At 39.8% G+C, this 25,009-nt stretch overlaps 3 protein-coding genes across 4 annotated transcripts in view; 2 read left to right on the top strand and 1 right to left on the bottom strand.

Moving 5' to 3' along the window:
* The window catches only part of LOC121731759 (vacuolar protein sorting-associated protein 13D), a 60,268-nt gene extending 47,277 nt beyond the window's left edge, over window positions 1-12,991 (bottom strand). Inside the window, exons 1-21 of the mRNA XM_042121357.1 lie at window positions 12,672-12,991; window positions 12,364-12,554; window positions 11,919-12,098; window positions 10,737-10,985; window positions 9,060-9,227; window positions 7,216-7,369; window positions 6,740-6,921; window positions 6,316-6,647; window positions 5,780-6,103; window positions 5,329-5,500; window positions 4,859-5,042; window positions 4,324-4,447; window positions 3,817-3,940; window positions 3,365-3,679; window positions 2,918-3,096; window positions 2,334-2,758; window positions 2,110-2,246; window positions 1,799-1,937; window positions 1,389-1,613; window positions 745-1,033; window positions 340-502 (exon numbers count right to left, since the gene is read on the bottom strand). Coding sequence (XP_041977291.1) covers window positions 340-502; window positions 745-1,033; window positions 1,389-1,613; window positions 1,799-1,937; window positions 2,110-2,246; window positions 2,334-2,758; window positions 2,918-3,096; window positions 3,365-3,679; window positions 3,817-3,940; window positions 4,324-4,447; window positions 4,859-5,042; window positions 5,329-5,500; window positions 5,780-6,103; window positions 6,316-6,647; window positions 6,740-6,921; window positions 7,216-7,369; window positions 9,060-9,227; window positions 10,737-10,985; window positions 11,919-12,098; window positions 12,364-12,554; window positions 12,672-12,768 — 4,353 coding nt within the window. The 5' untranslated portion in view covers window positions 12,769-12,991. The remainder of the gene's footprint in view (window positions 1-339; window positions 503-744; window positions 1,034-1,388; window positions 1,614-1,798; window positions 1,938-2,109; window positions 2,247-2,333; window positions 2,759-2,917; window positions 3,097-3,364; window positions 3,680-3,816; window positions 3,941-4,323; window positions 4,448-4,858; window positions 5,043-5,328; window positions 5,501-5,779; window positions 6,104-6,315; window positions 6,648-6,739; window positions 6,922-7,215; window positions 7,370-9,059; window positions 9,228-10,736; window positions 10,986-11,918; window positions 12,099-12,363; window positions 12,555-12,671) is intronic.
* A 407-nt stretch (window positions 12,992-13,398) lies between these two features.
* On the top strand, window positions 13,399-20,291 carry LOC121731463. The gene is made up of 6 exons (XM_042120878.1): window positions 13,399-13,823; window positions 13,895-14,020; window positions 15,016-15,057; window positions 15,249-15,316; window positions 18,386-18,589; window positions 20,136-20,291. The coding sequence occupies exons 1-6, from the start codon at window positions 13,493-13,495 to the stop codon at window positions 20,226-20,228; spliced, it is 864 nt and encodes a 287-aa protein (XP_041976812.1). The 5' UTR covers window positions 13,399-13,492; the 3' UTR covers window positions 20,229-20,291.
* Window positions 19,845-25,009, top strand: part of LOC121731462 — a 15,725-nt gene continuing 10,560 nt past the window's right edge. For both annotated transcript variants that reach the window (XM_042120877.1, XM_042120876.1), the window contains exon 1: window positions 19,845-19,855. The gene's annotated coding sequence lies outside the window, so the exon portion shown is untranslated. The remainder of the gene's footprint in view (window positions 19,856-25,009) is intronic.

Below are 25,009 nucleotides of genomic sequence, written 5' to 3'. Positions count from 1 at the left end.
ATTTTATATTTCACTAGTAGTGGTCCAGACGGACATCGTCCCGTCTTGTCTGTGAAGTTTAAATTCTCAAAAGTGGTTACGTGATCGAAATTTATTCTATACCAAGGTGAAATATTCTTAGGTATCCAGGTAATTTTTAAAATTTTTCGCTCCGTAATTCTTCCTCCGCCATTAAAAAACACAATATATAGAATTTGCGAAATCGGCTCAATCGTACTCTAGATTATCCATTTAGCAATCAACACATAGCGATTCATTTTTCTATTAGAGAAAGAATCATGGAATGGTTATGAATTATTAGAGGAAAAACAAAAATTTTAATATGTAGTAAGTACCAACCGCCACAAGCGAGATATCGCGCACGTGCACGTTGTACTCGGTATCGCGCGGCGGGCCAGGCCGGTTGGCCAGACTCATGCGGCCGAGGTGGGCCACCGCCACTTGCGCGCTCCGGGCCGCGCGCGGTAGCACCACCACCGGTGACTCGAGCTCCACGCTCACGCTGTTACACACAATAGTATTTAAATACCATATAATAAAAAAAAACAGTTACATTAAAATATTGACTTTTGTCTGCTTGTCTTTGAATGGCACATTATAAAAGTCACAATATGGAGTAAAAAAATTTCCTGTCTTATATAAAATATATATACACTGCGTATATTGTTTATAACTTAATTTATCTCTGCATGAGTTTACAACTAAGTTTATTAAAATCCTAACCTTAATAAGTCATGTCCTAACCTTAGTACGATGGCAGGTGGCGGCGGTTCGTCGTCGAGGCTTAGACTAGCGAAGCGGCGGCGCGGCTCCAACGCGTCAAGCGAGTGCGCCAAACGCGCCGAAGCGTACAGGGGGTCGCGCGGCTGCACCAGACCCAGCGCCATGTCCGCGGCAGCCGCGCGCACCGACCGCGCCAGCTCCGCCAGGTAGCGGCGGAACTGCGCCGCGCATGAACGCAGCTCGCGCAGCAGCGGCCCCGAGTGCGTGTACCACACGGACGCCACGTGCACGCTCACGCGCACCTCCACCTCTGGTGTCACAATAATTTGTCTTTTAGTTTTGAGAAAATATGTATGAGTTATTTTTAATTCCTATGGAATAATATAAGTTTTATTATTTTTTTAATAAACCATATAATCAATCTCGTTATAAGACATTAAAGCTGTACAGTTAGAAAAAGAGAACCGATGGATAACCGTGACGTCATATTTAAGGCACTGCATAATAACTACATTTTGTTTTGCGAGAAAGAGATAGTTGTAAAACTTTAATCGCAAATATGTTATTATATTTTCTACACTACAACAATATTTTTCAGTATAATATCATATTAGTTTGCAAGTTAGGTAAATTTTACCTTACTGTTATTATTCAACATTATATACCTGCATCGTCATCTTCGTCCGCTTCAGTGACGGATCTAGCAATGGTGAACTGCAGCGCCTTCTCATCGTGGGCGTGTTGAGGGGGCGGGGCGGAGGCGGCGGGGGCGGCGGGCGCCGGTGGCACGCGCCCCGCCTGCAGCACGCGCGAGTGTACGCCCGCGCCTTCGCAAAGGGACACCACCTGCACGCCACCTAGGGATCCTACAACTTCCACGCGCTCTCCGTCTATATAGGAATTAAAATACGTATATTAATGCCGAATTTAGATTGCGAAACTAGTGTATTGAAATTAGTTTCATCAATAAATTTACGTCATAAAGCACGACGACACAGCGTCAGTCGTCGCACACAATAAAGTTTTAATGAATGGGGCTGGGGTTTTAAATAATATATAACACAATGTGCCCAACCTAACGTCGCCTGTATGCGCGCATCTCCGACGGTGGCGGTGGCGAGTTTGTGCGCGGCCGGCGCGGCGTCCCGCACGCTCGCCCGCAGTAGAAGCACGCCAAGCCGGTGGAAGTCGAACGTAATCTCCGTACGAGTACGCTACGAACATAAATCAAATCAAATCCAAACAACCACCTAGCCAACCACCACTACCAAGAAGATGCACACCATATTATGCATCGTTCAATGAATTAATTAAAAATAATAATATATGTTTTTATTTTATCTAGCAAATAAAATAAAAATAAAACATATTCTATTATTTCAATACCTTGAGATTGCGCGGCGGCGGTGTGGAGGGTGCGTCCGGCACGTCGGTAGGCCCCGCCGCAGCATCCGCCTGGGCCGGCGCCGCGCCGCACACGCGGTGACCGAAACCGATCAGCTCCACTATCGTCTCCTGATTGGCTGTGTGATTACAAAATAATTTATAGTATGCAAAAGCAGCGTGAACAGATAAATTAAGCAAAGGTACGTAAAAGTAACAATAATTACCAATAACATCCAAATTATTGAATAAAATGTTGGCAATTCTGAGATCTTCGGAATTCCCTTCTCCTTTCACCAAACAAAGCTCGACCGCAATGAGCGCCTCCGTGTCTACAAGGCCGGGGGCGCTCCAGCCGCCTCCGTCGGGCCCAGCCCCGGAAGCCCACTGGATATCGTAGGAGGACCAGGCGTCTGGGCCGCCCCAGCAGAACACGTCCGGGCCCCAGATGGAGTCAGCCCCGGGCCCGCTCCAATCCCCGGGCGGCCAGGCGGGACCGGGGCTAGTGCGCTCGCTCTCGTGCTCGTGCGCGTGCAGCGAGTGCAAGGCGCGGTGCAACGCCAGCGGCGACGGCGCGCGCGCGCCCGGCGACGACGGCGACGTGGGCGACGTCGGCTCCGACCCGCGGATGCTGCCCGATGCCGTGTCCATTCTGTACACAGACTCAAAACGGTAAAACATGTTATATAAAAAAATGTACTATGTATAATATCATAATGCATCTAGCTAAGTAATTATTTATTGTATAATTTACTTGTTAACGATAGCTATTCTACCAAACAAAAAAAAAACAGTGCGGTTCATAAAGTACCCGAGATGCCTATGTGAGGCGACGAGTAGCTCGAAATCGGGGCCGAAAGTCTGGAGTGCGTCGACGAGCAGGAGCGAGTGTACGGACAGCGACAGCGCCACGTCCGCCGGCCGCGCCGACATCGCCGCGCGCACGCCGCACACCTGCACTTCTGCGATGCTGCGACCGCGAGACTGCACCTGCGGTTATTTACGTTTATATTTTCAAATATTCGTCGATGATAAGTTCCGCTTTAATTCATTTATTAGACGATTGGCACACTACACATAAAGAAAAACTACTAATAACTCTACAAATAAACAATAATTTGCTTATATAATGAATGTAGCAATGATCTGATTTGTTTCTTATTTTGTCATACCTATTATAATATTGATTGCGACTCAATAATTAGATAAGTACAGCAGCAATAGAAGTTTCGTCGTCTATTGCGACCGACGTACTTACCTCGAGCGACATCTGGTCGATGGCGAACTGTAGTATGAACAGCGTGGCGTTGTGGTGGTGCGAGAGGTCGGTGGGTTCGGTGACGTCGCTGCTGCTGTCGTCGTCGTCAGCAGCGTCGCACTCGTCGGTGTGTGCGGGCCGGGGGGCGGGACTAGGTGCAGGGTCAGGCGAGGCGGCGGGGAGCGCGCGCGCCAGCACGGCCCGCACCGCCGCCAGCTTGTGCTCGCTGAGGTGCGCTACGAGCGCGGGCAGCGAGCCGCACAGCGCCGCGCCCGGGTACTGCGGGTCGCTCGTCTGAACCACGCGCCGCTCCGCCTGATACACGGAAATTTTACCCTTATTAATTATGCCAAAAAGAGACATTTTTGCGAAATATGGAAAATAAAAGTAAAAACCATTTTTTCTAGCTTATACTTAATCATGAATATTTAGTAAAAATAAACATAACGAACCTGAAGGGAAATGCTGAACCTGTCGAGCAGGTGCAGGGCAGACGTGGCCTTAGTGTGTGCGTACTTCCAATTGTCTCGCGCGCGCCCCACTAAGATCTGAAGGTCGCTTAGCTCAATTTTATACCTGATGAACATTTTAATGTCATACGATTACGAACGTCACAAAAACGTGATGAGAAACCATCGATAGTAAAATAATCATTTTGCTATAAGTAAAATAATGAATCCATACTTAATATTATAATGCGAAAGTGTGTCTGTCTGTCTGTCTGTTACCTCTTCACGCCCAAACCGCTGAACCGATTTTGCTGAAATTTGGTATGGAGATGCTTTCAGTCCCGGGACATAGGATACTTCACGAATTTTGGCGCAACTGATTTGCGGGCGTCATTCTTTCATATTTATGACAAATCCCTTAGTTATACATAGATCTATTGTTACGCGTAATAATAAATGAAAAAAAAATGTCAACGACCGTTTTATAGTAGTTACAAGTACGTAGGGTACCTTTCATAGAGGCTGGTATGTAAGTGGGCGGGGTCGAGCGGATGCGACGGCGGCGGCGGCGCGGGCGGCGACCCGGGCGATAGCAAGCTGCCCGGCGGCGTCGAACACGGCGTCATGAACATCTCTGCGTACGATTACATTGTTTAATTGCCAGTAACTTTATTGTATTCTATTTCAAGGCAAAGCATGAAGCTCATTTAAATTAAGATATAGCAGTAGTTAACAAATCTTAACGAACATCTTCCAACATTGACAAAATAAATCATGTGCACCTAAAATAAATTAGTCCAAAGATCAAACAAACAATAAACAGTTAATTAAAAGTCGTTAACGTGAAAAGGAATTAAAGAAACTCTAAGTGTCAAAAGATATTTGTATCCATATTATGTATCTTTAATTAAGTTATTAAGGGACGCACATAAAAAAGATATAACTCGGAGTCTAGTGAGAATTAAATGTGAAATGGATCCCTCCATGTATCACCCCATTCAAATAGCGAGAAGCCTTATATATTTTATTGAGCACAAAAAAAAACCTTCATCGTCATCCTTGTCACTCGGTCGGTCGGTAGGGGGCGGGGCGGCGGCGGCGGCGGGCGCGAGACGCAAGCGGCCGAAGTCGAGCACGAGCACGGCGCCGTCGCGCTCCGCCAGCTGCTCCGCCAGCAGCAGCGTCGGCGCGCTCACGTCCAGCTCCACGTGGCACGATCCGCGCTCGCCCTTTTAAATACGATACTTATAGAGTTCAAATGGCATATCGAGGTACATAACTTCATATAAAATCAATCTGTATGTAATTCTGTGACTCTTTAGTTTGTTTATAGTGAGTATAATAAAAATAGTATCACAATGGATACGCTATACAATGCTTTGTGCTTTTATGATACTTTGAAAAAAGACTTTTGACAAAATACTTAAAATTGTATAGCCTGTTTCATTGCGTATCATTTTTTACTAAGGAAAAAGCACATGTTTGAGCCAAAATACGTTGTATTGTAATACTCACCGTCCTAGTCGGCGCGTGCAACATTCGGCCCCAATGTGACAGAGTCGCGCGCGTACGTGTGCGTACGGTCTGCAGCGCTCCGCTAGCGCCGCCCGTCGACGCCCAGCGCCGCGCCCACTGCGCCACCGCCGGACACCATACTACCTCTAGCGACGTGCAGCGCACGCGCAGTCTAGGACATACGGTAATTGTCAACATTAGGAGTACAATACAATAGGGAACGTTCATAAAAAATATAATTGACATAATGTTATAATACTTATAATATTGGACAGTGGACTATATAATATGGAAATTATATGCAGTGCATGCTACGAATAATAAGAGTTCATGACATATTATGACGTGACAACTTTGATATTTTTCAATTTATTAAAATTTGACTGATAGACTAATTGAAATAAATAAAAAGTCGAGCATTCCCTGATGTTAACGAAGAGCAAATACTGACTTGTAGTCGCAGCTGTGACCGGCGGGGCGGCGCTCGTAGCTGAGCTGGAAGAGCGGCTCGGCGGGCGCGGGCGTGGGCGGGGGGCGGCGCTGGCCGGCGGCGGCGGAGGCGGCGTTGCTGAGCCCGTCGCGGATGAGCCCCTGCGGCGCCACCAGCACCGGGAACAGCGTGCGCGGCGTGACACGCTCGCGCAGCGCCAGCCCGCCCAGCGACACGTGCAACGAGTGCGCGCCGGCGCGCGGCCTCGACTCCACGCGCGCACGCACCAGTGAGAACTGCAGCTCCACGCCAGTGCCGCGCGCCTCCCCGTCCGACACCTCACCTCTGCATGTGGATAAAATCGATTACTACCCTTTAATTTATAAAGTCATCATTATTATAACACTTTTTAAATTAATTATGTTTTGTGTCGTCATGATGCCTGATGATTCAATTAACTCTCATCAACTAAGTATTCTGTTTTTAAATTAACTGTATCTGTAGCTGTAAGTTTTTCATGTATTCAAGTAAATAAATAATATAAGAACAAAACTTACACTGGAGCATCGTCGTCGCAGAGATCAAGCGAGCCGCGGTGCAGCGTGAACTCGAACAGGCCGAACAGCGCGTCGCGGCGCAGCAGCGTGTTGTCGTCCAGCGAGTCCGCGATCACATCTAGGATTTCATCCTCGAGGCGAGGCGTGGTGGGGGCGGGCGCCGACGCGGGGGCGGGTTCTCCGGGCGGCGGAGCGGCGGGGGCGGGTTCCCCAGGAGGCGGGGCGTACCAGCCCCACCACTGCGGGAACCAGCGCACCAGCACGCTGCGACCCGAGCTCGCCTGCTCCGGGGTGGACGCCGGAGTCGAAACCGGCACTTTCCTCATGGCGATCTGATTTTGAACAGCCGAGTTAAATGCTTAAGCTTATAACAGTGTAATAACAACTAGACTGTTCCGCAATATAGCGTCGTGTCATCATTCACCTCTCTGAGCGGTTTGAGTATGGCGAGGGGCGTGGTCCACTCGAAGTCGTCCTTGGCGGCCTTGCGGTCGGCGGGCAGCGTGCCGGCGGGGTTGCACAGCGTCTCGTAGCAGATGTCCACGTACTGTCGGACGCGGCGCGCGCGCTCCCCGCACGACTCCCATGTCGGCTTCGGGTCCATCCCTGAGGCAAGGAACTCACACTTACTCGATGTTGATCCCGTTTTAGGCGTCGTGTACGACATTTAAATTGTTGTTTCTATGATATAAGACTGGAAACTGGCATAGTTCTACGTTACGTTAAATAAAAAGCAATATTCATTGTTATCTAATAACTTAACGCTAAGCATTCACCACGAAGTGTGTTTAGTTTTGCATTAAGTAATGGTACTTTAGGCTTGTTTGTTAACTTGATGTTAATTATATACCTACATATAATAGCTGTCCGTTACCTAAATAAAATAAAGGAATTGCTTACATGTGTGATGCGGCGCATGCGCCTTGAGTGCGTACCGCCACCAGACGCGCGCGTGTCCTCGCACGGGGACGGGCGGGCGCAGCGCGCGCACCTCCCGCAGCCGCGCCACGCGCTCCAGCCCGCGCGCGCACCCGCATACTTCACCGTACTGTCGCTGTAAATAACCGACAATGCAAAAAATAACTACATGCCGATATTTACATAGTAATGTGATCTTGTGATGTAGCGGCCAAACCCCTCGTTCGCGCGGAAGCATATAAATCCGGCCTTACAATAAGCTAGTATTGCGTTCATGTGTCATTTGGTGTTATAAACTTTTTTACTGTCTTACTGTAAGTTTGTCGTGTTTTTTTAACCGACTTCCAAAAAACGAAGAGGTTATATATTCGGCTGTGGATATTTTTTTTATTTTTGTATGTTCAACGATTACTCCGCCGTTTGTGAACTAATTTTCGAAATTTTTGTTTTGTTGTATTAGGTTTCACTCCAATTTGGTACCATGTTCACAAAAGTGGTGACCTGATGATGGGATCCATGAGTAATCGAGGGAACTGCTCGAAATTTATATGGAAACATATGGTGATTTTGGTTTTATAAGAAGCATCCTAAGCATGTGCTACCAAAACGCAAGATTTTGCACCGAGGTATACTATGGTTCCGAAGATACTAAGAGAACTCCGGATTCCTTATAAATACTAGTTTGGGGGTTTAGACGCTGTTTTAAGAACTGAAAGCATATGCTACTATGCAAATTAAATTCATCATCATCATCATCATTACCACGTCAGGGTCACCAATGTCACCAAAATTGGACATAACAAATTCAGCCTTAACTCCAGAGCATAAGGCACACATTTGACATTACTTCTGAGAAGTAAGCTGCTTCAATAATACAAGTAACATTAATTAAATAATTAATGTTACTTGTATCTCTCAATTAAATAATTATATATTATATAATTATTTAATTGAGATATAATTAAATAATTATATATAAGTGCCTTGTAATTTAATACAATAAATAAGTACATCTTCTTATCTTCATAAATTATTTAAAATTCTCGTCTCACAATGTTAGTTACCTTACTCCTCCGAAACGGTTTTCCTGATATACTCCTATTAATCCTTCGATCGTGGATTCTTGGAAATCTATTGTTATTCTATTGAGTCTCGCTCACCGGTGAGCTTGTAATAAGATACGTAGAATAATATACAGGTGTATTAATTATTCTACGTATTGTACGCGATAGTTTACTAGGTAACTAAAAAGAGTGAAATTATTATTTTTAACAAAAAATTAAAACCGACTTCCAAGGTAAAAACAATAATAACATCCTTATAATATGAACTAAAAAGTATTAAATAATTTTTCCTATCTAATAGTGCCTTTTTCCGTATTCGGCTAAAACTCAACTAGGTATTTCTGTACTCAATCTTCATCATTTTGAAGTCGGTGCCAGTTACAAAAGTTTCAAATATTCTGGCAGACTGAAGATTCAGCTATATCTGGTACCAACTTCAAAATGATGAAGATTGAGTACAGAAATACCTAGTTGAGTTTTAGCCGAATACGGAAAAAGGCACTATTAGATAGGAAAAATTATTTAATACTTTTTAGTTCATATTATAAGGATGTTATTATTGTTTTTACCTTGGAAGTCGGTTTTAATTTTTTGTTAAAAATAATTGTTAATTTCTGTTGTTGGCTTATGTTCAAGGTTGAATCTCAACAATGCATGTTATAATCGACTGCATGGGCTCCACAATTACTGGTTTTGCGAGATGCAAGTTTTCCGAACAAAAATAATATAAATAAATATAGTTAATTTTAGTTTGATTCTTACCGAGGTGAGCCTCAGCTGCACTTTGGCGAGCGTGAGGTGAGCGGCGAGGCGCGGGCGGTGGCGGTCCCGCAGCGGCTGGTCGGTACGCTCCCGTCGAACGCGCGCGCTCGCACCCGCCGGCGACAGCACGTACGAGTGCGAGTTCTTCCACGTGCCACACATGCGATCCTTACAAAAAAAATATGATTTCACACCATTTTTATAACAATGTACTATCATGGAAAAATTCATAGGCCATAGGATGGTAGACCGGGACGTACAGTGCTCCCAAAGTGATAATGCGCATGGAAATTTTCGTAATTTTTCGGCAACGGTCGTATTTCCCGAGCGTCGGAAGACGTCGCTGCAAGCGCTGTTTTCAACTTAACGTTAAGAAAAACGGCGCTTTGCAGCGACGTAGAGGCGCCTGACGTTGCTTGGACGTTACCGTAACGCTGCGATGGCTTCCCGGTGAGTTAGCGACAGCGGACAGCCACCGGCCACCGATATTTTCTTCTATTTCCTTTGAACAAGGTGCAAAATGCAAGTTTCATAGATTCGAGTGTTTTCGTGTTTACGACAATAAGCGAATATCTCCATGCGCATTATTAATTTGGGAGTACTTTACTATCATGACTTATATCGACTTGACGCAACCTGACCAAATAGTGTCGATCCGCTACTGCCTAGGGGGCGTCCACAAATTACGTAAAATGTTTTTTTTTCTGACCCTGTCTCCCCGCCTGGTGAGATTTTGTGGGATTTTATCTAACCCCTCCCCAGCCCCCCAATCTCACGTGAGATTTTTCAAAATGTGGGTTTCTGACGTAACGCGTTGGATTGTTTGACAGTCTGTAGATGTATTACAAAATATGAATTGAATTTAAAAAAAGATATTTCATTCCAAGTTTCAAAAATCTCGCATTTTAGAATCACATTGCAGTTGAAAGTATTCGTTTTTATTAGTTTTGATAAAATATGTATGCCAGAGGGAGACACTTCTTATTGAGAATGTAACTTGTTTCAATGAGTTATGACTAATTTCCCCAATGTTATGACGGTTTTCAAAATGCTTTACCTAGCTCATACTATGTGGAGTAACAATTTTTGTATGAAAAAAGAAAGTTTAGTTTACAACTCTCTTAATAAAAAAATATAATATGCAATTTAAATTGAGATCTAAATAATAGATATTGTTTATATTTACTAAACATATTTTATCAAAACTCATGAAAATAAATTATTTCAATATTTAATGTAAAGCGATTCTGAAATAGACTAAAATTTGAGATTCTTGAAACTTTGGAATGAAATATCTTAAAAACCTGAGCTGATAGAAAGAAAATTTCTTAGAAACATGTGATCGGGGCACAAAGTTCTTACAGAAACAGCTTTTAGATTTCAGGCACCAAATTTACTGTTGACCAGTGTTATCAATGAATGATCTTAATCGTATTACGTTTACGCTTATGACTAAAACTTAAGCATACATACAATCTGGATAAAATGGAACAAAATAGTTTTTTTTTTTGTAACAATGAGAAAAAAATTACGTGAAATTTACCCAACGTAAGATTAGATCAGATTTGACTCGACACCCTCCCCCTTTAAACTTTACTAATGGATTGGTGGATGCCCCCCTATCATTTTCTCTGATAGTACTAAATCAACTTGACTTAAAACCAAATATTTACGTACAGTAAGTTCAGCGATGGTACAATCCGACATCATTCCCGTAGGCACTTGCATAGGATCCCAGTATATCGCGAGATTTTGTAGCTCCAGCAGCTTGAATGTGCAGGGATCGTCGAGCGGCGTGAAGCCCCGCTGCCACGACGCGTCACACGACTCCGCCACCAGGGACTCCACAGTGAGACCACAGGCGAAGGCATGGCCCGGACAAGTGAGAGCATCTTCGTAACGAATATGGACATCATTAAGTTTGAGCTGAAATTAAAACTTGAGTTGTAGATAAGATGAAAAAAGCTATTAAGGCGAAAAGAGCTGCCAATTCGACATATTTGTGCAGTTTTCTAGACATATATATTTCATTGATTGACACAAAAAAATATATTATGTGATTTTTTGATTATATTTGGAAAAGTTTTTTTTATTTTAAATAATAAAATAATGTACTCCTACTGGATGAAAAAAAATACCAAAGTCACATCTTCCAGGAACTTTAAACAGTTCTAACTAAAATAATATACAAGCTATGCTTTAAAAATTTGTTTATTTGATACCTTTTACAAAAATCCAAAGCTTGTAAGATGTAATTTTCAGTTCTGACAGCTAGATTTCCCATAATATTTATTTTTTCCTCTAACAAACGAAAAATGTAGCCACATTTTTCGTTTGTGAGTGAACATTTCACATATCTCTCTCTCTCGCATGAAAATCGACAGTGATGCGAGAGTGCTGCGATATATGCGAATCCTCAAGGTTATTCACAGTTATCAGCGTCTTAACAACAAACAAATTGTATTGCACTGACAAGCAGCTATAATACACACAGTGTAACAAAACAAAGTGATGATACTTTGTGTGTATGTGGGACCCTTATATTGAGTTCACTGTGAAAGTAGCAGTGCTGAAAGAGCAAAATTTTTTGGTAATTTGTATGGGCAAATGCATCAGCATCATAAATTTGCCCATACAAAACTTTAAAAAGTTACTCTTCACAGTGAACTCTGCATATACAGGGGACTCATACACACTCTAAAGTATTATACTTTGTTTTTTTACAACCAATATAATGTTTCTTTATATGTACTTTAATGTTTAGATATGGTATGCACCTTTACAAGATAAACCATTCTAGAACACATCTCCAAAAACAAGATAAGTATTAACTGATATGGTTTCAAATGATACACATACCTGTAAATTTTCTACAATATTTGCAAGTAGGCCTGTTCCATAGCTGAGCCAGGAGGAGTATGAGGTAGCATAGTATCCTGCATCATTAGCTTCATGCTCGGCCCGCCACTGTGCTTCCAGAGCATCAAGCAAGGCCACTTTCCGCTCATGAGCGTATGTTGCTTCCACTGCACTGTCCCACTAGAAACACAAGAAGTTGATTCAGTTTCAATTCCAACAATTTTGTAAAACAAAATACATCAGACTTTGAGCAATCATAAAATATTAAAAATTACAAATCATTTTTGCTATGCAGTTTACAGTATGGAAGGAAATATCTGATCATCTCAGGAGCTTAATTTTTGTCAAATATTTTAAAATATTATTAAACATTATTGACCTTTGCCTTTTTCATTTTACATTACTTTTTTTCAAATAAATAGAAAATAACAACAAAGTAGCTTACCTCATCTAAGTTTACAGGTGCTGCAACTAAATACAATTTCTCAATAGCTATAATCCATGGAGCTGAGCGTATCTGTCGCACAGGGACGTGCAACTGAACCTTGCCAATAAAACCAGCTCGGATTTCCACTGGCAGTCCCAGGTGGCGAAGTGCATCCTTTTTAAGAGGCAAATTTTCAAGTTCTACTTTGCCTATAAAAATTGACATTATATTATGAGATACTCCAAGGCAAACTGAGGTATAGTAAAGTTGTTATTTTTATGAGACATCTATCTATACTACTTTGTACAGATTTCAGACAAACTTACCAGATAGTAAAGCCACACTCAGCTGATCGGTGTTCAAGTTCTCCACGTATTTTCCGAGGTAATTGTTGAGCACCCAAGCAACGAGTCCTTCCAACATCGTGCATCGTTTTATTTACAGAAATTATCACGCACTGTTTACTTCACTAGGACAGACTTCTACAGTTACTATACCTTGTTATAGTACTCTAATAGGACAAGAACCTTTATAAAGACACTTAACCGTATTTCTTATATTACCTCTAAGCATAAATTACAAGGGAATCGTAATATCAGTTTATTTACGGCAATTTCAATACATTTTCTTCTTCGGTCATTTTCATTTTTCGTCGGAAATGACATAATCTTGAAGTTTGAACTTTTGACGTTCTGGTCAATGGGTCGTTCGCTTTTAAGTTTCATTTTACGCTTTGTTGTACAATTAATAACTTTCAACATGTTTTATTTATTCAAAATATTGAGGTTATTAAATTATAATTGCAAATAAAACTTCATATTTTAATTCAAAACTACCTAAAATTGAATAATGTTACATTTTCCACTGTCTTTTTAGTAATTTACTGTTTGAGACAGATATTGTAAACAAAGCGTAAAATGAGACGCTCCTTGTTCTTAAATCGTAGCAGTATATAATCGTACTAGCCTAGGAGATTTTATTGGCTAGCATGACGTCAAATCTCACTGACAGGATACTGATAAGACTTTAGGAAAACACCTATCATTTTGAGGAATTTTATCAATGAAATGAGAAATATGATTTTTGAAACGTAAAAAATTGTTAATTCCTGTATTAAAAAGTGTAATAAACCATCAATATCTCTAAGATGAAGACGGTGCGATATATAAATAAACAGCTGTACAGTATTGCGACAGCGAACGTAAATAATCATTTACGAAATTCGACTCTTCATGTTCGACAGAGTGCTACTGTGGTATGTGAGAATTACAAGAAAATTGTTCCACTTCTTATAAATGTTCGCCAATTGGGGTTGGGCCCAACCTCTAAGGACTTCGAGGAGCCTCCACAAATAACAGGCCCATTGACAAAGGCACACGCAACAGAGCTCGTCCTGCACCTCAATGATGAGGAGAGGAAAATGTTATTTACCGCTCTACAGGAATACGAGTCCAACCGTATCAAGGAGGAGTTCGAAGGTATGTTCACAAACTCCTTGTTTTTGTATCAGTTTGTATCAATTAAAACTCATTTTGTTGCTTTATTTTAGATAAACTAGCTGGACAGCGTTGGAGAAGTAAACTAGGGAGGCCTAGCAAAGTACCTACACTAGGGGATGTCGACCCAACTGGCTCATACTGTCCTGTACCCGAGGACTGGCTCAAGAAAAAATATGGTAAGTGTTAAGCACTCTAAGTCTAGTGATGATGTCATTCCTAGTTGGAACTACAAGTAGTCTTAGTCATTATAATGATGGGATTTTCATTATTGATACTTAATATAAAAAAAATAATATGTATAGATTATTCATTATCTCAACTTATTAAATCAATTCTTTATATTTGATGTAATTTTTGGAATCCTTGTTTACATTATAATAATTTAGTTTCTTGGAAACTAACCTCTACTTGGAGTTAAGGGAGAGAATAAAACTCAAAATATGGAACCCCTTTGAGTAGATAAACTATTCTTTTTTTAATAGCAGGAATGTATTTTCAGTCCCTAAACCCATTTCCATGAAAATACTTTCAGCCATAAAAGAGGAATTGATTTTTAGTAAAATTGATGTGGCCCGCAACTCCCTTATGCCAAAATTGTTGAACCGTACATTTTTCCGCGACAAAAACTATGTTTTTTCCCAGGACCCCAGTATCTGCATACCAAATTTTATTAAAATCGGCTTACCTGTTTAAAAGTAACAGACAGACAGTAAAACTTTCGCAATGTATATAATATTAGTATTTAGATAAAGAATTTTGTTGTTTAAAGTTTAACGCTTAAGAATAAGAGAAATATATTTTTTTATCTCCTTTATGTCCTGCGATCTGTCTTTATGACATTGAGCTGGATTTTATGTGTTTCATTCTTGGCGTTTATGGAGTGATATGTCCATACACGCCAAGTGATATGTCCATTTCGGTGCTAGCTCTGTTTATATTAACATGTCTTGAGGGGCTCGTCTTTTGAGCCTTTTGAATGTAGCATTAGGCTCTTTGCTCATTAGGTTTTTAGCCAGGAGGTTGGGATGATTTTGCATTCTTTTGGAGTATTTTTGTAGGGTGCTTTTTATTTCCTCTTTAATAGTTTCTACTTTCAGGTCCGGTGGAGGTGAGTGTTTGAAGAGAAATATGAAATAAAATTATTCTACAATAATTATGTTTTTATTTTCAGCTGCCACAGTACCAAAGCCTACAACAAAGGAGCTGTTACACTGTAAGATACTTAACTAATACCTTACTTAATTTACAGTTTTACAACTACATAATTATGTATTTTGATATCTCAGCTTTGCAATTGTTAAGAAAAATTCTTATCAAGACATAGAATATTTGCATTTATTCTTTAAAATTTTATCTAAGCTTAACCAATATACTTAATCATTAATCATATTTTGTTTTTTTTAGTATCACTGGCAAATTCCATCCCGTTTATTGGATTTGGATTTCTGGACAACTTCATAATGATAATTGCTGTAAGTATTATCTTTTAAGTGTGTATTACAAGTTACAACATTAAATTGCAAAGCAAAACGTCATTTAAAATTAATATTTAATGTCATATTTGTAAATATTAAAGATATATTATTGTTGGTTTTGCTAACTGCTAACTGTTCTTGTTGTAAGAGTGCCAAAACTGAATAACTAAATATAAAAATTACTTATTGTAGCTGTTGCGTACACAGAGAAAAAGAAGTGTACGCATGCCCATGCGTACACTCACTCATTTACTTAAAGGTGGAAGTTTATTTCGCGGAATATTGCTAAAAATAATAACAAACTAAATTTTAAGCTATGGATTTCCGCAAAGTAACGCCGGATTTCCGCAAAGTAACGCATTAACTATGTGAAGAAAATACCAGTTACACTTCCATAAACCTTTATTAACATCCAATCGTACAATCTCTATCACTTCCAAATCACATCTGCCTTGATGACAGCGTCTGTCATCTAATTAGTCTATAACTAGATTCTACATACCGCCCACCATGAATGTATGTAATAAATACATTCGTAACCTTGATAAAACCGCCCACCGTGAAACAGTACCGAGGGCCGGTGACATAACAGTGCTAATAACAATCATTATAATATTGTTATAACAATTTTCAACTAAATTTCTCCCTGCACAAACACTCTAAAATAAACTGTTCATAATATACTACCAAATGTAAAAATACACAATGCCATTCTCTTTAATAAATGTTCTCCAAAATCAAATTATAAATAACATTAATCTATCCTACCTTACATTCTTGCGACATCACTGGGACCCTACCAGATAATATCCATCCAAAATGAGTATTTTGCGCCGTTAAATTGTATGACGTATCTCGAAGAATACCATTTCTTAAAATACGTCCATAAATTTCAGCACCTAATATAACATCTATTTTACCAGGCTTGTCAAAACGAGGATCTGCTAATTGATAACTCTGGCCAATCAACGATGTGTGTAACTTCTACCGCGGGGATTGACGGTAGATCACTCAGAACATAGGCTTGTACGTTACAATTAAAATCACTAGCAGTGGACTGTATATTAAATTCTACCATTTCTTTGATAGCCACGTTCTGATCCTCTCCCCCTACACCAGTTACAGCTCCTTCTACCGGTATCCTTTGAAGACTTAAAATTTCTGCCATTCTTTCAGTGACAATTGAAGCTTGAGAGCTCTGATCGAGTAATGCTTTCAAGGTCGTACTGGAATTCTCAGTGTTCACCTTAACTAGGGCTGTGGGCAACATTACCTGGGGCAATTGTCGGTTTTTGACCTCGTCATTGTTATAATAATTACTCTCTCCGTGAACCTCATCCAAAGGCCATATACCCGTCTTTGGTAAACCACACCTGGCAATCGTCTCTCGGTGTAATAATGTGTGGTGTCGACCATTACAACGCTGACATGCCCTAAGCCGTCTGCATGATGATGCTTTATGATACGTGCTAAAGCAATTAAAGCATAAATTATTATTTCTTATAAATTGTAATCTAGTGTCAAAATCTTCTTTATAAAACAATGTACACTGGTCCAACGTATGGTTCATCTTACAGTATGAACATTGCATAATCACGGCAGTTGCGGCAAAGGCATGTGTCTTTTGTCTCTGATCTACAATCGTCTTCCGCTCTCTCAGCTCTAAAAATTCTAAAGCTCTAAATCTATTTTCCAAAAATGTATAAAATTCATCTAAAGTTGGTAAATTCTCTAAATCATTACTAATATTGTGCTCCCACAGTTTTCTAGACTCTCCGTCCAACTTCTGTTGAACTAAGTAAATAATTAAAAGATCCCACGTCGAAATATCTATTTCTAAATTAGAGAGAGCACTTAAACACTCATTCGTGGTATCGAGTATTCCCTTTATTCCGCAACTCTCCTCTGAAGTTAAATTCTTTTGACCGAACAGGCGATTCAATGTATGATTTGCTATGAACCTTTTGTTGCTGTACCTTTTCCTCATTAATTTCCAACAATCTTCATAACTAGCTTCTGTGATAGGTACATGACGTAACAATTGCTCAGCTTCACCGGTGATGTGACTTTTTAAATAGTAAAGTTTCTCAATATTATGTAAATTTGGATTTTTATGTATTAATGTTTCAAATAAATTACGGAAAGATGGCCATTCTGTATACCTTCCAGAAAACGTTGGTAAGTTAATGGTAGGCAGATTAATTGACAGTGTGTCTCTTACTTTAGTCGAAGAAACGGTGGGGTCAATAACTTTCTTTAAAAGAATATCCTCTAGCTCTCCTTTATATTCATAGTACACTTCTTTAATTTTATCAAATACTTTGTCTGTTAGGTACTCAGAATCGTGTGGTAATTCCCCCATTTCTATCAACTCGTAATTATTGTCTTCGAAACGAGACCATGCCTTCTCTAAACTTTCGAGCCTTACTTTAATATGAGATCGTGTAACTTTACCTTTATTAGACCCTTGGAAATTTTCATAATCAGTCAAAATTTGAATTTTAATATGTTTTTGTACTCGAATAATTCCTTCCATTGTATACAAATATATCTTCTACTTTATCCAATACTATGATATTATATTATAAACATTGATCCAATATTCTCAACTCTTGTTTACTTGTTGCCAAGGTGACCCGGCAAATATTTCCTTAAATTTTAATAACAACAATTCTTACATCATTTTTTTCATTCTTACTCATGTAACTCCGCTTACAATATTTCCATAGTATAGGCCAGCTCATCTGTTATCCGGCTCCTGATGGACCATGAAGAAAATACCAGTTACACTTCCATAAACCTTTATTAACATCCAATCGTACAATCTCTATCACTTCCAAATCACATCTGCCTTGATGACAGCGTCTGTCATCTAATTAGTCTATAACTAGATTCTACACGTAATCAGAGAAATTGATTCCTAAGCGGAATTTCATATTTGATATTTAGCAGGGTTATGTATTGTCAAAGTTAGTCATGAATCATGATCTATTGATTAGGCCTGACACAACCCGACAAAATTATTAGGCCTATGAATTTTCTTTGATGGTATTTTTATTGGCGCAGGGTGACCGCATCGAAAGCAGCATGAGCGCGTACATAACTCTGTCGACGATGGCTGCAGCGGCGCTCGGCAACACGTTCAGTGATATCGTGGGCATCGGCTCGTCGTACTACGTGGAGCGCGCGGCCGCGTTGCTCGGTTTTGCACCACCGCCGCTGTCGCCCGTGCAGCTAGATATGCCTGCTAGCCGACGCGCCGCTAATATGGTACGTATTTATGTTGTTAAGCTGAAGGTGGTGTGCAGTGGCGGCCTTACCCATTGCGAGGCCCTGGGCGGAAGGTATTTGCTAGGCTCTGGGCGGCAGGTCTTGGGCCTCCCCAAGACCTGCCGCCCAGAGCCCTTTGTCTTACGAAAAAATACCTTGCAAGAGCGAGGCCCCGGGCGATTGCACTGTCCGCCACCCACTTGAGCCGCCACTGGACTGGTGTGTAAGGTGGTGAGGCAAAATGGAACAAATTTTCACGATCATATCTGCCAATAGCGTGTTCCGTGCTCGCGCATGGGCTCCAAAGAAGATCTTAAAATCGATCATTAAATTCAAATTCTGTACCATTGTATGACAAAAATTTGATTGAGTGGATATGCAGGCATGAAACAGGCTATCAGTAGTGATCAGACTATATGCCGCACTTTTGATTACTATTGGCAGATATACAGTATACACATCCCCAGATTGCATTGCTGAGTTTTGCAAACGACCAGGTTTTGCGCGGCCTATGCATACTAATATTGTTACGGACACAACAGCCATCTAGCGTCAAGGCGAAACTTATCGAGGGGACACTTTACACAGACAACATAAATCCCCATACTCGATACTAGATGGCGCTAGGTGCGCGAGTGCCCGAACTTTGTAGAAACAACCCACACTTGTTTACGCGAATCGTGAAATGTTCTCGTAAAACCCAGAACTCGTCTCGACCCATATAAATACCCGCAGGTAGAGGAGCCTGCAATTCAGTTTCGTCTGAGCGATCTTCGAGGCGATTTCGGAGTGAAAACAAGTGATCAATAGTGAGTGATTGGGATAGTGAACCTACGACTCGGCTACGACCTAGGACAGTGATAGTGCTTAGTGTTTGGACCTAGTGATTTGTGTAAGACCTAGTGTTGGTGAATAAAGTCTTCAAGAGAGTCGGCAGGTCTTTCTCTCCAAATCCTCGAACCCTAGCACGTAACAAATTAACAATATTTTAAATGCGAAAGTGTGTCTGTATGTCTGTTCCTTTTCACACCTTAACCGATTTTGCTGAAATTTGGTATGGAGATAATTTGAGTCCCGGGAAAGGACATAGGACTTTTTATCCCAGAAAAACGCATGGTTTCCTCGCGATAAACGAACTTTGGCGAACGGAGTTGCGAACGTCATGTTTTTTTTTTATGAAATAAGGGGGCAAACGAGCAAACGGGTCACCTGATGGTAAGCAACTTCCGTCGCCCATGGACACTCGCAGCATCAGAAGAGCTGCAGGTGCGTTGCCGGCCTTTTAGAGGGAATAGGGTAATAGGAGAGGGTAGGGATGGGAAGGGAAGGGAATAGGGGAGGGTAGGAAAGGGAATAGGGTAGGGGATTGGGCCTTCGGTAAACTCACTCACTCGGCGAAACACAGCGCAAGCGCTGTTTCACGCCGGTTTTCTGTGAGAACGTGGTATTTCTCCGGTCGAGCCGGCCCATTCGTGCCGAAGCATGGCTCTCCCACGTATAATGTATCATAATGACAAAATATGATGGCGTATCAACTGTGTTACAGGGTCGCGTACTGGGCATCACTCTGGGCTGCTTCCTCGGCATGACTCCGCTGCTATTCAAAGACGACGAGAAGAAGGACGCCAAGGACAGTTAGTGTGTCCCCGTCCTTATGTAACTTAGAGCCTGGAGGCCTACTACGAAACGAGAATGCCGTACACTATTACAATTATTACAACGTAATTTCACGTTTGTTAGAGTAGGACGCGGCATTCCGATTCGTTCGATTGAGTCTCAAAACGGTTTCGTGGTACAGCCCTTGTTTCACAATAAGAGACGAAAAGTAACAAATGTCTGACATGGGCAATCTATGCTTGCAATATTACTATCATAGCATTCTATATTTCGCTATCAAAAAGACTAATATTTATCATAAGATGGTAGATTTATCGTTGTTTAAAATTTCACTTTGAATTACAAACTATTTATTGATGCAACCTTTGTTGCTGCATCTTGCCAATTTCGCCAGCCTGGACTGTCGACTAATCATCTCAAAAATAATAAGAAAAATAATTGTATAATATGACTACATTTTATTGCACAAATATAATTAAATTATAGGATTTATAACACGATCAGTATCATGTAACTATGGTGGAAATACACACAGGTACTTATTCTTTAAGTTAAGGATATTCTATATTCTACAAAACCGTAGATCTTTTTAACTTAACTTTACTATGAAGAGGTAAAGTTTGTGAGATTGTAGAGATAATATACTTTGGATCTATTGGACTCGGTTTAAAATTGTATATGTATTAGTGATAGAAATGCGAGTAGGTATGTAGCTTGTGCAGATTATCATAGGCTATTATATGGCCTAATATAAAGCAGGCATAGCCGCAAATGTTGGTAGTTAATGTATCGATATTACTCTTACGTAAGAGTATGAAGTAACGCGGACAGAATATCTGTAGATAAGCGCATTGATTCACAATTTTAGTTTTAATTTCGAAAACTAACTGCGCTCTTATTGGTCAACTCATTGGCAGTTGCTGGCGTGCATGAAGTTGTCAAATACTTGTCCAATTGCACATTCTGAGACGGGCCCATAAAGTTAATATACCTAGCGGAATAGAGCAACAATCTCGAGCCAACGATACCGAAATTGGTTTCATCTGTGTGTAAAAATATGTGTACACACACAGCATGATTGAACATGAATTCTATGAGAATAAATTGTCACGTGCGGCACGTGCCGGCTGGACGTGAAAAAAAGAGTGCTGCTGTCATGTATCACACGTCTCTTTTTACCGCGCAGTGTTACATCTCTCTTGCTCAGGCCTTTGTTTCTCTATTCCGGTAGGTATATTAACTTTATGGTCGGGCCTAAGATTTGATTAGTTTATTACTAGTCTACAGATATTTTGACTGAAATATTCCTATTGGCTATTGCTATGAAATTTTATATATATTCACAATTTTTCTATTTACGTACATATGCGTAGAATGCACAAATATATAAATATATTTTACGAAGGCTTTCTGCAAGTCTAATAATTATTAAATATGTATTTTGTATACATTTACTATTTATAAACTTCTACTTTACTGGGTAGTTTTAAGGTAATCTTTATATGTATAACGACGAGGCATCTTTTTTCACTCTGTTTACATCATTAAGAGGATACACCAGGGGCTAGAGAAATGAAAAAAAAGTACGTGTAATATCTATAGCTGTCTCCCTTACCTCAAGCCTATACCGCAGAATGCGATAGAGACAACTGCAGAAAATCAACGATTCATTGTCCTCTGATTCCTTCTCCAAAACTTAACCGATTTAAGTAGTTTTTTCATTAAAGATTAAAAAAAGGATTGAGCTGTGTTCCTATGTTTTGCTTTTTTTTGTATAATTTGAACGCAGCGGAAAATCTGGCCATTTTTTTGGGTTTTTGAACGTTCATATCTTATTTAATAATTAAATTATGAAAAAAAACAAAAACATAGGGACATTGTATTAGTGGCCGTAGATATTCAGGAAAAAAATTATAACTCTACTAGCATTATCCAGGGAGGAAACAGGGGACAACGTTTGTATGGAAAAAAGGGCGGTGTGGACTCCTCTTAATAAAATTTTAGATCAAATACTCATTACGTGTAGCATAATTTTTAAAAAATCATATCGGCAAATACGCCAAATTCAAATAGTATTAGCTCAGACTACAATAGTTACTGTATTAGTAATATTGCCAACCGGCTTAGGGTTAGATGATCAGGGATAACCTTAATAATTATTCTAAGTGATAAGTATTTTTGCTGTTAAAGTTTACGTCTGTTTTGTCATTCTAAAATCTAAACTAATATACCTAATGGCAGCTTCTTGGTGCCTATTCTAAGTATTCATAACGTAATCACATAATATGTAAAGAGAATATTTCTTGATGTTATAATCGCGTTTTAAAGTTGACTTGCATGTGCGAGGTCCTAGGGGGTCCTACACTCACACTACACTCACACCCATATTCTTGGTAATTTCCTCCGCTCGACTCAACCTCAATCCTCAAAAATCATGCCATTAGTTCAATAAAATCTTCCTTATCCGAGGCAAATAATGCACTGTCAAACGATAATGTTTTAACAAATGCACTGACCACAAATGACATAATTTTTGAGGATTGAGGTTGCGTCGAGAGGAAGTCTCGAGAAAGCTAATGATGCGGTCGGTAGTCACGGCAAATGTCACATGGCAACTCCCCCCCAACATCTTTTATTTTGACATAAGAATTGAGCCTAATAATTACTATCAGTGATCCCCAAAAAATTGACGCTAGGACCGCGCCTGTGCACATTTTTGATGAATTGCACTGTTTGATCTTATGATATTGTGTTGAATGTTATATTTTGTGTGGTTATTAATCTAAAGCAATATGTAATTATGTTCAAATGTTTGGCTAGTCATTGTTTTGTGGATGTATTTTGCATTTATTTGAATTTTTATGTTTTTATCATGGTGTTAATCGTTTTACCATTAGGATGTGACCGCACCAGGCGAAACTATACATTGTAGTTACGCCTACGCCAGGTGAAACTATACATTGAAGTTACGTTATGTGCGGTCTCACCTTTTGTGCAAGATATCTGAATTCATTATCTGTATTGATAATTAAATAACTTAATGAAATTACAATGTGTTTAAAATTTTATGTAATTTATTACTACCGCCAATCACCAATGCATGTTTAGCTAGTTGTGTCATACTTCTGACTTGCAGTTAGTTGGGTTATCTCAATAATTTTAACCAGTCCTTACCTATAAATGGGTAGGGCATATCAATAAAACAGGGTCTGAATCTAAATTTATTTAATAAATTATGACTCACTTGATGTTTAGATATGCGCAGTTGAAGCGTTTCTTTACAAAACCCCTAACTAATACTGACGACTACTCGTAAATTGTACGTTTATTGTGCTGACTGTCCCGTGTCAACGCGCCTGGAGCGATTTGCCAAACGAACTAGCAAAAGTACATGTATATTGGTAGAAAGGTTTCTTATTTTCAACATAATATTGTCTTAGTGCTTGTTCAGACACAGCGGAAACCGCGCTGTTTGGACCGTGCGTTACCGCTCGCAACTTGCAAAGGCGTTGTATTACAACGTTCACACTTAACCGCTCGGTTTGTACACGGGAAACGCGCGGTTCCCGCTGTGTCTGAACAACCACTTAGGCTGATTCTAACGCCCGCACGCGCACCGTCGCCGCTATTGGCCCGAGATATATATTCTAGAAAGCGTTTTTGAACGCGTAGCGGTCTGCGCTGATATATACATTTCGGTGTCGGCGCAGACGGTCAGCGTGTGGCTAAAATCAGCCTGGGTGTGCATTGACGGTACATCCATTCAATCAAATGGTCGTTCACCACACTCTAAAAACGTACATACGTCTATATAGATGGAAGACGCCTATGTTTGTATGGTATTACATCGAAAAGTCTTCTCTAATGGTCGTTCCGTCAATACAGAACATTATATCTGCTACACACATTCAAATATCTTGGATCTAACTTCAAAATTAATAAAACACGAAATTTTATTATGGTTTAAGCTATCTACTACGTGTTATTTTTGTCTGAACATTCTAGAATCTAGACAATTTGATCAAAATATTTGAATGTATGTGCAGAGTACAAAACAAGTTATTTCCATAACAAGCAATTGAGTATTGCTTAGGCTCATAACATAAACATAAATACATGGTAAGTGTAAGTATACAAAAAAGACATAACAATTACACGAAATTAATTTAAGTTTGCTTTTAATAAGGACGAAAGGTTTAGAACTTGTTTTCATAATTATATTTACTTTATAAAATGAATATTATGCCTTAAGTATAATTATTATTTTTATATTCACGTAATTGGTGTTGCTAGTATAAGGCCACAACAATAATTGTATAATTTAGTAAACATTATTTTAGTAACCGGTTTCATACATAACATTATTATTATCATAAAAGTAGGTTATTGCAATTTAATCAATGTTTATATTATCATTTATTATCTATGGTAAGTGACATAGCTATGAATAAGAATTCATGGAATCGGCAAATCGCTCTTCGCAAATTACAAAATGACTATACTATCGAGTATATAAATTATAATTATTAATATAATAATTTACGAAAACATTATACAAGTTATCACAAGGGACGTGGGATTAAGTAACTAACAGCCGTATTTTGAGACATTTAACAATGACATTTAATTTAATGTTATTTTTTACATAATCTCCATACATTTTCTGTAAGTTTTCATTAAATTAACATTAAGTAAACATTAAATGTCTCTAAATGTAGCCGTTTAATGCTGGACGCAGTCAAGCTTAATTAAAAAATAAAATAATTACATATTGTGTAGAAATACTTTTAAGGTGCTCCTACA

The sequence above is a fragment of the Aricia agestis genome, chromosome 11 (genome assembly GCF_905147365.1).
Source record: "Aricia agestis chromosome 11, ilAriAges1.1, whole genome shotgun sequence".
Taxonomy (NCBI): Eukaryota; Metazoa; Arthropoda; class Insecta; order Lepidoptera; family Lycaenidae; genus Aricia; species Aricia agestis.
The sequence above is the reverse complement of the archived record's forward strand: the minus strand, read 5'-3'. Positions and strand labels throughout refer to the sequence as shown.